Here is a 12,980-nt window from a genome sequence, read left to right as displayed (position 1 = left end):
CGAAGTTCACCATACGGTGTGGACTGGACACTGTGGACTCACTAGGCAGAGCGATTTCCAAGACGGTGGCGCTCCGCCGCCACGCCCCGGCTGCGTTCCACTGGCTTTTCGGGGGATCTTCAATGCACCCTTATGAACATGCCCTTTGATGGCCGTTGCATTTTTGGCGACATAGCAGATCATGCGCTGGAGCTCTTTAAGGACTCTCGGACTACGGCCAAGTCCTTTGGCCTTTCCACCACGCGCAGGGCCACTTCGGCTTTTCATCACTTTTGTGGCCAAGGAAAAGGGGTTCCCCGACATGTTCGTTCAGCCACAAGCCGCACAACCAACCTCGGGGCCGCGGACGTGGGCCCAGCCGTGGAGGTGCAGGGGGCCAGTGAGCGGGTCAGTTCACCTCCACCCCGCAGCATCCGCCTCAACGCCTTCCTAGTCCGAGCTTTCAAGCCCATCAGACGCCAGTGGGTGACAGGATTTGCCATCACCTCCCCCACTGGCGCACCATCACTTCGGACAGGTGGGTGCTGCAAATTGTCCGAAGGGGCTACTCTCTCCCCTTCGAGACCACCCCTCCGGCCATGCCACCCCAGTACCCCCGCATGTCGGGGGATCATCTGCAACTTCTACAAGAGAAAGTTACGGCCCTCATAGCCAAGGGGCCCATTGAGCGCGTTCCTGTGCCAGAAGTAGGTCATGGTTGCTATTCTCACTACTTTCTGGTACCCAAGAAGGACAAGGATCTGCGTCCTATCTTGAACCTCAGGAACATCAACCGCTTCCTCTGGAAGTAGAAGTTCAAGATGTTGATGCTGGCTCAGGTCTTATCTGCTCTCGACCCTGGAGACTGGATGATAGCGTTGGACTTGCAGGACGCATATTTCCACATCCCCTTCTTGCCTGTCCACCGGCGTTATCTTTGGTTTACAGTATGCCACAAGCATTTTCAGTTCACGAAAGTGATGCCGGTGGTCGCAGCCCATCTATGCAGATCAGGGGTTCCAGTCTTCCCCTATCTCGACGACTGGATGTTGAAGTTGGGCTCGCCCCTGACGGTCATCTCCCACCTCCATACTATGGCCGACCTCCTGCATTTGCTTGGGTACTCCATCAACGTGCCCGATTCCCTCCCAGAATCTCCCTTTCATCTGGGCGGTTTTGGACTCGAAGCAGTTTCGGGTTTATCCTCCCGAGCAGCAAGTCTGGGATATTCAAGCTATGATTCTGATCCTTCAGCCTCTATCCCGGGTATTATTCAGGGTGACCCTCCGGTTGCTGGGCCTGATGGCCTCCTGCATCCTGTTGGTAGATCATGCCAGATGGCATATGCGAGCTCTGCAGTGGGACCTGAAATCCCAGTGGGCACAGCATCCGGGCAACCTGTCCGATCACGTCCAGATCTCGGAGGGCACTGCCCGACAATTGCAGTGGTGGCTCACGAATTGCGATTGGGTCAATAGCAGATCCCTCTCCCTTCCCCAACTGAAGCACCCAGTGGTGACGGATGGGTCCCTCCTGGGATGGGGTGGCCACATGGGAGAGGCGGAGATCAGAGAACTCTGGTCTCCGGCAGAGTTCGGGCTCCAGATCAACCTTTTGGAGCTTCTGGCGATCCGACTTGCACTGAAGGCATTCCTTCCCTCTGTCCGGGGAAGTGTGGCGCAGGTGTTCACAGACAACACCACCGCCATGTGGTACTGCAACAAACAGGGCGAGGTGGGGTTGTGGACCCTATGTCAGGAGGCTCTGCGCCTCTGGACATGGCTGGAACATCAGGGCATTTCCTTGGTGGTTCAACACCTGGCCAGTTCTCTGAACGCCAGGGCGGACACACTCAGCCCTCGGTGTATGATGGATCACGAATGGCGTCTGCACTTGGACGTAGTGCAAGGTCTCTTTCAGCAGTGGGGAGAGCGTTGGTTAGATCTATTCTCCACCGAAGAGAACATGCAATGTCAGCAGTTCTGCGCGTTGGAATTTTCAAGGCGGCACTTGCTCTGCGACGCTTTTCGTCACGAGTGGAGTTGCGGTCTGTTGTACGCCTTTCCACCTATACCACTTCTGCCCAGAGTGCTGAAGAAGATCAGGCGCGAACGGGCCCAAATCATCCTTGTGGCTCTGGATTGGGCATGAAGATACTGGTATCCCGAGCTACTCAGCATGGCCATCGATCCCCCGATCCGACTGCCTCTTCGGGAGGATCTTCTGTCCCAGCAGCAGGGGAAGGTCCTTCACCCTAACCTGTCCAGCCTCCACCTCCATGCGTGGAGATTGAGCGGCGACAGTTGACGTCTTTCGACCTGCCTCCCAAAGTCTGTGATGTCATCTTGGCAGCCAGGCGTCCCGCCACTAAAACGGTATACGCCTGCAGATGGAACAAATTTGTGACATTGTGCGGAACAAAGGCCGTGGATCCTCTTTCTGCCCCTCTTTCGGAGGTTCTTCTGTTCCTTCTTTTTTTGGCCCAGTAGGTCTCTGCTCTAGGCACTATCAAGGGCTATCTTTCGGCCATCTCAGCCTTTTTAAGGCTTCCTGATTAGCCTTCTCTTTTCAAGTCCCCTGTTGTAAATAGATTTTTGAAAGGCATTAAGCACATGTTCCCTCCTGTCCCTTTCGTGATGCCTCAGTGGGACTTGAATCTTGTTCTGACCTATCTGAAGTGTGCTCCTTTTGAGCCACTTCACAACTGTCCTCTTCGTCTTCTCAATTTATATACTGCTTTCCTGGTTGGCATCACCTCTGCCAGAAGAGTGAGTGAGCTCCAGGCTCTTTCTTCAAACCTCCTTTTCTTTCTGTCCATCCGAACAAAGTTGTCCTAAGAACACTTCCATCTTTTCTGCCAAAGGTTGTCACTGCCTTTCACATCAGGCAGACCTTCACTTTGCCCACCTTGTTTCTGCCCCTGCATCACTCATAAGAGGAAGAGAGGCTCCACCGTCTGGACCCAAAACGTGGGCGCTCATTCTATCTGAACCGCACACAACAGTTCTGAGTGGATGATCAGGTCTTTGTTGGCTACGTGGGCGCCAAGAAAGGTCGGGCCGTGCACAAGCCGACCATCTCCCGGTGGGTTGTTCTGTGCATCAAAGCATGCTATTCTTTGGCTAGAAGGGAGCCTCCAGTGGGGCTATGCGCCCATTCTACCAGGGCGACGGCCACCACTACTGCTTTGGGAGGGGGAGTTCCCTTGCATGACATCTGTCAGGCAGCTAAGTGGGGCTTGCTGCACACGTTTACCAATCACTATTTCCTGGACAGCAAAGTCCGGAGGGACATCTTCTTTGGCCGTTCTGTTCTCCAGGACTTTCTGGTGTGATCTTGGTTTGCAAACCCTCCACAGGGGTTGGTATTGCTGGGGTATATATTATATGGTAAGGAATTTATCACTAATGTGTTTCTTTCAGATGCACAAGTTACTTACCTTAGTTAACGAAATATCTGTAAGAAACATTAGTTAGTGATCGATTCCTAACCGCCCATCCTTCAAGTTCTGCGAACTGATTTCTAGGGTTACGGTCATCCCTTTCAGGGCCCTAGTTTCATTGCACCAGTGGTCAGTTTCTTGCATGGCTCTGTGTTCCTGGCGCAGAAAGTCGTGTACAGAACTGACGTCAGAGCGCGAGGGCGGTGTGTAAGTACCTGCTGCTACGTCATCCCGGCGACCACGACGACGAACGCGGGGCTGACCGACGCCACCCTCCAACGCACAGGGGTAATTCTAACGAAAACTTTCTGGATCCAGTCTGACGCCTGGGTGTAATTCTACGGTAAGAAATCTTATCACTAACTAATGTGTCTTACAGATATATCGTTACCGAAGGTAAGTAACTTGTGCTTTAAAGTTGCATCGCATATAGTATAGGATAGGCTGCTACAAAATGTTTCCAAAATATAGATTTTAGTAATACTCATACTATATGTAGTGTAACTTTCTTTTTTTTATAACTGTTTTTTAAAAGCGCACACTTAACATCTTTGTTGATAGCTCCCTTTACAATACCACTCAAAAAGAATACATCTGTGTCACCAGGAAGCTTCATGGTATTCCACCAATTAAAGCCAATACCGGGTTCCAGGCACCCATGCACTTGCAGATTAACCAGTTGTGCACATTTACATTTCTTTCAGGGAAGTAGGCACCCGGCAAGAATGCTCATTTCGTTTTTTGTCCCTCCCTAGGTTTCACAGAACTAGAGACTCCCTGCTTTACACTTCAGGTCGAACATTTCAACATCTGAATAAACCGTTCTAGGACAGTTTTCTTTTCACAAAAAGTTGGAGAACTGTTTCCCTAAAATGTAGATCCTCCTTCTCCCCCTCCCCCAACACTTTGACAACTGGAGTAAATTCCAGGCTTTATCGGTACAACCGCCCTACACCACGTGGTGCTGAGGACTCAGGTTGGGGTCTTCTTACCGAGAGTTATGACTTCTTTCCATATTAGGCAATCTATCACTTTCCCAGCTATCGTAGCCCCACCTCACCTTTCTAAAGTGGAGGAGAGGCTGCATTGGTTAGCCCTCAGAAGAGCTTTACGATTTTACATCAATCGTACCAATGACCATTAAATGGATGATGAGCTTTTTGTGGGGTTCTCTAGAGAAAAGAAAGTAAAGGCTGTGCAGATAGACCCTGGTGAGGTAGATAGTCCTCTGCATTAAGATCTGCGATATACTTGCCTAAAAGCAGCCTCCAGAATATCTGAGAGCCCAGTCCTCTAAGGCTAAGGGTGCTACCACTAATTTGGCATGCAGAGTGTTTGTCCTTGACATGTGACTGCGATGTGAGCATCCATGCACACGTTCACAAAGCTCTACTGCCCTGTCCAGCAGGTCTGATGGAAAGGGCATTTTGTTGGTTTAATCCTGCAGGATATTTTGGTCCAAGCCTACTCCAGTCTCTCCAGTTTTGGCAGTGGCGGCTGATAATTTTAGCAGAGAAGGGGCATGTGAGCTACACACACTCACATATACGATGACTCACACCCATACATTCACCAAAACGCACACATACCCATTCACAACACTCATTCACAACAAATTCATAGAAACATGCACGCACCAAACATTCAAAAACATAAAACTTACCTGTGCTCCAGCTACTGGAGAAGGAAGCCTCGGTGGTCCCAAGATGGTTGAGACTGCTGCCTCTTCTCATTGACTGACTTTAGGTCACCCAATGAGACACAACTGTAGTCCCTCACTTCTCACAGAATTGGATGGAGTAAGGGATACTGCTCACCCCACCCCACCTTGTGACAAGGTTCCACTGATTGACACTTTGCCCTTGGCACTTGGAAGCTTAAAACTGAAGTGCCCAGGTTTGAGGCAATTGGTAATGCTTACCCTTGTCGCAAGGGGGAGGACCTTGAGGCACTATTACTAGGCAGAGGCCGGCACTCCCACAGAGCTGTTGAAATCTCAACCTGGCAAGCTTCAGCTAAGACAGCCAGGTGCCTGCACATTTAGCGCATATCTAGCTCCTGGCTGCCTGACCTGAACAAGAAGAGTGTCGGTCAGCTCAGCCTGACAGACACTCTTGTGGGGAAAAAGGTGAGGAGTCATGGTCCTCTGGACAGGCCACGACTGACCTTCGGGAAGTACTGCTTTAGTATCTGTTCTAAAGGTGAGGAATCTGCAGCTAGAAGTATCCATCAGAAGGACAAGTAATTTACTCTTGATGACACTCTTTCTGGTACATACTCTAACTGCAGATCCCTCACTGACTTTCCACCTTCTTGTTCCGTCAAGTGGAAATTAGAGATCTGCACACTGGTACCAACAATATTTTGTGCTTCGTGTCCGGGGGCATGGAAGGAGAAAAACAAGAAACTGATGTCCGAGCAGGGATAGTGCTTATATGCGGGTCTTCTCCGACCCCTCTAGGGTGGAACAAAGCCAACATAGATTCACACGGCACCACATAGTGCGAGGTGGGGAGGTGGACACTGTTGTGAATCCATTCTGGCTCTGTGGAATACTCTAGAGGCGAGGAGCCTGCAGGTAGATTATCCGCCAGAATGAGCGTTACCGAAGGTAAGTCTTCATCCTGACAGTGCGCTCCTTTGGCATAATCAAAGCGAAAAGATGCACAGCTTCATCATTGTGCATGTGTATTATTACTTCGAACCTCTTCAGCTCTGATCTATCTGGGTCATGAGCTTCGAATCTTTTAACTCTTGATTTGATCTCTATGTTACCTGTAAACTCCCCTCTACATTTTCAGTTTTGGTCGCCCCTTCACAAGCAGGGTATCAGTGCCATTTGGGCTTCTTGGGTTTTTGGTTTGCATTCCCATTCCGTCTACATTTTCATAGCTTCCCAATAGTTAACATTCGGAACAGTTCCCTCATTCTCCTCAGAACAGCTGCATATAACACATGTGATGTCTCCCCAATCACTTGTCTTGCACAGCATGCCTGGTAAAGAACTGGTGGGACCCCTGTAAAGCATTTTATCCCAATTTTATATCTGCAGCAGGAACAACTGAAGTATTCAAGCTTTCCAGGTCTGTTCTCTAGCCTGGTATACACATCATACACAAGGGAGTAGAATTACAACAGTGGGGCAATTTGAACCCTTCATACGTTGTCAGTGTCCAGATGTTAAAGCGGGTCTGCAAGTATGCATTTTATTACACATTTGGAGACCGAAGGTGGTCTGGACCTTGCCAATGCACCATTCTTCTAGACCCTTTCTCCAATAACAGACCCCCTTGTTCCCTCCGTGCACAAATTAGACATGATGGACAAACACATTATATCAATCCAATCGAAAAATTCTTTATTTCGGCCATTCAGGCCGTAAAAGATACATATAAAAACATACATTACAAAAGATACATATTATATTAAAACATTGTGTTAAAACATACTTTGAAAGAGTAGATAAAACACAAATCAATCCCAGTTGGTAATCGAGAGATACATTGGCAAAACAATTATGTAGAAGTTCCATCCTTTGGTAGTCAGGTTTTTAATAATTTCCTCCTGATGTGCCACATGGCCATTAAAAATTTAGCAACTGCAAATACTATATGAGGGGAAGTATTTGTTTTCAGTATTCTGTGTGAGATCACAAAGCTCCTTACACCCAAGTTCTTACATAGAGGCACTAGCCAGTGTTTCCTAGGTCTATTGTAGGCTGGGCAAAAGAACAGGACATGAATTTCCTCCTCATCATACTTGCTACAGCCGGGGCATGTTTTGTCTCCCCCCCCCCCCCTAGCCCAATTACATGTAAAGGATTTAATGGGCAAAGTACCAAACCTCCATTGGATGTATAATTTTCTTGCCAATATCGGGAAGATGATATCCATAAAACTTAGTAGTAAGAATTTTTGGAATCCAGGAATCGTTCAGTTAAAATCCCATTGTGGGGTGCAAACACAAGGGAAGCAAGACTTCTCTCCTTATGAATCTCCACAAGTCTTTTCCGGGAAACTTTTTGGCAGCCTATCTCAGGGGCCTCCCATAGCTCATGGAGACTCAACCGGTACAGTTCTTTCTTCACAAATGCCAACCATGGAATTCTGTCACATTGGTTCAAGTTCATTACGTGGGTAAGATCTTGCCTGTAGTGTACAAGCTCAGTGGTAGTCCAGAGCCTGTGCCAGAATCTTAGTGGCTTTGATTCCAGATCCTCACCTATGGGGGGAAGACCCACGTCTAATCTTAAAGGAAGCAGGGGCGTGCCACGGGGAAGGGCCAGGAGGCGTCTCAGGAAGTTGTTTTCTACACTCGCCATCGCTGTCCCTGCTTTGTGCCCCCATAGCTCACTACCATATAATGCAGCCACTTTAGCTTGTGTTTTATACATTTCAACTGCCGGGGCAATGGGTTTAAAAGTAGAAGTGTTCGTTACCTTCAGAATTGCCCCAGACAGTTGAGACAGCCTAATCCGAGATCTTGCTATTTGTGGTTCCCAGGATAGATTCTCGTGCAGGGTTACCCCCAAATACTTGAATGTTTTTACCCTCTCCAGACTTACAGAGCTCAGTAAGGGATTTGGTCTTGTCAGGGGTGAGGGGTTGAATATCATGAATTTGGTCTTCCCTGTATTGATCTCTAGACCATATTGTCTACAGAAAAGACCAAATCCATCCAGGATCCGCTGTATCCCCATCGGGGATTTGGAGAGCAGGAGGGTATCGTCAGCAAACATAATGGCCGGCACCCTCCTGCCTGCCAAAACTGGAGCATCATTATCCCTTACCTTACCAAGATGGGATATAACATTAACGTAAAGGCAAAACAGGGTTGGCGCCAAAACGCAACCCTGCCTTACCCCCCTAAGGACTGGGAACCTATTTGACAATGCACCACCCCTCCCACACCTGACCTGAGCAAAATTACCATTGTGGAGCCGGATTATGGCCTGTAGAAGGTGAATAGGGACCCCCATCTCATTTAAAACCTCCCAGAGTTTCTTTCGGGGGACCAGGTCGAATGCTGACCTCAGGTCCACCAACACCATATACACCTCCCCCCCTCGATCCTCACAGTTTTCCAATAGAGGAGTACGAGGCGGAAGATCTGGTCCATGGTGGACGTGTTTTTCCTGAAGCCAGCCTGAAGGGGGCATAGAATATCTTTATCCTCCATCCAGTCCAGGAGATGGTCCAGTATGAGGCGGGAAAAGAGTTTTTGGGGCACATCTATAAGGCTGATCGGCCTGTAGTTGGCTGGGAGAAGAGGACAGCCCTTCTTGAAGATGGGTACTATCTCCGCCCCCAGCCAAGTACAGGGGATCTCCATGCCTCCTGCAATGGAATTGAAAAGAATATGGAGATACGGGGCCCAGATCTCAGGATGGGACCTAAAGAGGTCGCCAGGCAATCTATCAAGTCCCGGAGCTTTACCCAACACCAGTCTCTCTATTGCGCTGACCACCTCTCCAAGACTAAATGCCAATCCATCGCCAGATTGGGATAAGACGGCAGCAGCCACATCATTGGTACCTTCGAAGATATCTTCATAGAGTTTGCCAAAGTGGGCTTCCCACACAGAAGCTGCAATGTTGGGCTCCACTGCAGTTTTTGGTTCACCTGTGCCGATGTTTACCAAGGACCAGAATCTCCTGGAGTCCCTCGTTTCAAGGGCGAGAGAGAGATCCTGCCATCTGTCCCAGTCCCACTCTGACCTTGCCCGTGCCATTATGTCCTTATATTCCCGCCTGAGCTCGGCGACCTTGCCCCTATCTGTATTTGCTTTTATTGCTGTTATCAACTCAGTCTTAGCCTTTTTAAAGTCTGAGTTATACCAAGTGGAGGTTCGGGTCTTTTGCTTACGCTGCACTACCTCCGGGTAGAGGACCTCACCCAGAGCACACACTAACTCTTCGTGGATTAGGGCTAATCTCTTATTAAAATCTTGAAGTCTAGGTTGGTTAATTAGATTATCCAAGTCCTTTAGCTTGGGGGTGCTAGCTCATACAATTTCCTGGTGCTTTCTTGCGAATTTGCCAGTTTCTCCCATTTTACCCTACGCCTATTGGAGGTGAGAACCAGGTTACATGGGTCCTCCCTGGTCTCAGCGGGCTGCGGTCCAGGTGCGACTGCAGAATACACCAAGTCTAGTAGAAGTGCATTATGGTCGCTGTCCGTTCGTGCAACTACTTTAAAATCCTTGACCTTGGACCACAGGCTAATATCTACAAAAATGTAGTCCAGCCGCGATTCCTGGCCCTTCCTATTAAAGGTACATTGTGAGGGGGTGTCTGAAATTGTTCGACCATTGCAAGCCCTTAGCGCGAAATTAAGTGTCAAAGACATAATTTGCACCGCAAGAGGAGACCAAGATTTGGGGTGGGGCGATTGACACACCGGAACACCCCAAAAGTCATCTTCTGCAGTGAGTGCGCCTTCCCTCAACCCTTCCAGTGGTTCAAAGTGACTAATAAAATCTCCACCCATCTCTATCTTACAATCTTTGGGTAGCTGGCCCAAAAAGGACGAGAGATCATAAAGTGTGGGTGACTCCATAGTTGGACCAACTGGACGAGAGTACACATTTATAATTGCTAACTTAGGGGCATTGGGCCACTTGAGTAGAACACACTGTATGTCCTGGGAGAACGTGACCACATTCTCCGCAGTGCATCCAATGTGACTGGCTACCCACACCGCCAAGCCACCCGAGGGCCTCCCCTTGCCACTCCAGCTGGCCTTGATTTCAAAGATTGCATATCCCATTCTGGACAGGGGTTCCCTAGCCCAAGTCTCTTGAAAGAGACAAACATCACTATTAGCTACTAGGACGTCCCAGTCATCAGTGTGTGATTTGTTGGCGATACCCGCAACATTCCAGGACAGAACCTTCAAAATTGAGGGTAGAGATTTAGATTTGGAGCCCGATGCCCCATTTTTAGCATGATCAATGATCACTTGCGCAACAGGGGACCCTTGTAATTGTGTTGATTCCTGATTGAGTGAGACAAGAAATGTTGAAGTCGGATCAGGCTGGTCAATGGATATCAGTGCATGGACATGTGCACTATCAGGTAAAGTATTTTCTTAGGCCCGCACCCTGTAGAGGGTTGGGTTATCTAGATGTGGCGTTTCGTTTTCCCGAGTGGTACTGACAACATTACCTCCCACAGTCCCTTGCCCTTCAAATACACTAGTGGTTGACCGAATCTGTTTGCAGTGAATTAAGTTAACTTTATTGCTGTTACTCCTCGGGGGTAGCGATGAATTGATGGAGGTACCCAACCGTCATTCGCAATCTTCGAGGCCTGAAAAGGCTTCAAATCTATTGTTGACTTCTGAGGAGTAAAGGGGAGCAGGTGTTCCATCCCCCTTGTTTCGAACGTGTAATCCACCCTCCCGAAATTACTACCATAACCCCTATAGGGAACAGTGTCCCACCCAAATACATTATTTGGGGCCATAGGATTGGGCATCGACGACAATATCAATCAATTATACAGGGGACTTTTTTTATGGTATACCAAGGTTTATCTGTCCTATTTTTAACTATGGTAATGGAGAGACCATAAACTTCAGTACCCGAGGTGCTGTTACATCAAATTGCTTATTATTTATTAGCTAAAATACAATAGCATGTTTTTTTGCAGGACACTTTCTCAAATCGATCAGTACATAGGGATAGGGCTACAAATGTAAATGGTTATCCTAAAGCATCCGTTTACTGTATGTTTTTTATGTCACGTGATTAAGAAAAGAAAAGCTTGTGTTAAAATGCATGAATTGAAGTTCAAGACCCGCATATGACTGCCTCACCACCAGTTCAAACATACTGAAATGTTGTGCAAAATTGCATAATTTGTACGCAAGGGCATAGGTGGCATAAAAAAAAGTTGTCAGAGATACCAGTAGGAGACTTGGTTCGAGTACATAATGTCTCTTGCTGAGGCCATTCTCAGTAGAACCCAGTGACCCGTAGCTGAAAATTCTGCAAATTGACATAACTTAAATTTCAAGAAATAATTTTTTAATTAATGTTAAATTTGGTGAATTTCGTCTGTGTAGATAACAGTTCGCCCTAGTCTTCAATGGGAAGTTCAAGAACAGCCAAGGGCTCCTGTTTTGGGGTGGCTTTCTTCCACTTTGGCACACTCTGCACTCCCCTGCCTGGCTGGTGCACTGTCTTCCCACAGCTGGAGTACCCTTTGGGGGAGGTCTTGGTTTACTTTCCTGCAACCCTATAATACCTCACAGAGAAGGCACAATCTCTGGTGCCGTGCCCTCCCAGTCCGAGCCCAGGAGAAACCTCTCCTCCATATTTCAAAAGCGCCTTCTTTAACATGGTGAGACTGTGGACAGCTCTTTGTGCTGGCTGTAGCAGAGCCTGTCTATCCCTGTCTTTCAAGATCAAACCCAGCACCTGCAGCATTCTGGTATGCTTGAGCTCCCTGGTGTGATAGGACGCCTGGACTTCACTTCCACCCAGAAGGCTGATTGATACCTTTCTGTGTGTCTGGTTGGTGGGTCCTTCGGTAGTGCAGGGGGTGGTGTGTGCTGGACTTCTGAAAGCTCACAGTGTGCTTCTTCCCTTCCAGATGGTCGGCGTCTCTGATGACGTGAATGAATATGCCATGGCACTGAAGGATACGGAGGAGAAGATCATCCGATGCCCCAAAAACGTAAGTCACCTGTTATCATCCAATCACAAATGAGAAAAATCTCACTGAAGCGTACAGGCTCATACCGTGGCAAGTGTTGCCAACATTCATTCTCAGTATAAGGAGAGCGGGCATTGGCAAACCCTTAGGTTCTGCTTCTGTATAGTGCACGCTCACAGAGACACACAACCTAAAGGAACATTCCCAGATAAATCACACACGCGTGCACACACACACACACACACACACACACACACAGACAACAGACCTACAGGCACCTGTGTGCACAGACAAACAGATTTAAAGACATCTCCACGCATAGACCAACAAATCATCACATACCTATGCACAAAGATATTTAGATACCCACACATAATTATCAACAACATATAGGCACCGACAGAGATGCACCAACTGACAATGATGCGCCTGCACATAGACCCACTAGCAGACATTAATTCATTCATGTACACCGATAGTAGACCTACAGGGACAAACATACATCCTCAAATCTGCAGAGGTGCATAGACATACACAGACAACACGCTTCCAGGTGCACACTATTACAGACAATAAACAAACATACTGACATACATATAAATGTGGATATATTCCGACAGAAAGGAGTGAGGCTGAATAGGTAGATAGATAGATAGATAGATAGATAGATAGATAGATAGATAGATAGATAGATAGATAGATGGATGGATGATGGGAAGATGGATGGATGGATGGATAACGTTTGAACAGATGTTTAGATGGACAGATGGATGACACACAGTTGCTGGATGCATTATTGATTCAAAGGAGATGCAGACTTAATTGTTCGACCCGCTGCAGAGGAAATCACATAAATAATTGCGAAATAGTTGGTTTTTCAACACTCACTTAGTCCTTGGC

General features: G+C 47.9%; 1 protein-coding gene across 1 annotated transcript in view; it reads left to right on the top strand.

Annotated features, from left to right (window-relative positions):
- Nucleotides 1-12,980, top strand: part of RNF123 (ring finger protein 123) — a 2,099,603-nt gene that overhangs the window by 1,033,980 nt on the left and 1,052,643 nt on the right. The window contains exon 25 of the mRNA XM_086938772.1: nucleotides 12,018-12,101. Within this exon, the coding sequence (XP_086794898.1) occupies nucleotides 12,018-12,101 (84 nt within the window). The remainder of the gene's footprint in view (nucleotides 1-12,017; nucleotides 12,102-12,980) is intronic.

This window comes from Lissotriton vulgaris, chromosome 9, assembly GCF_964263255.1.
Source record: "Lissotriton vulgaris chromosome 9, aLisVul1.2, whole genome shotgun sequence".
In the NCBI taxonomy this organism is placed as follows: domain Eukaryota; kingdom Metazoa; phylum Chordata; class Amphibia; order Caudata; family Salamandridae; genus Lissotriton; species Lissotriton vulgaris.
Note: the sequence above shows the minus strand (reverse complement) of the source record. Positions and strands in the feature narration are given on the sequence as shown.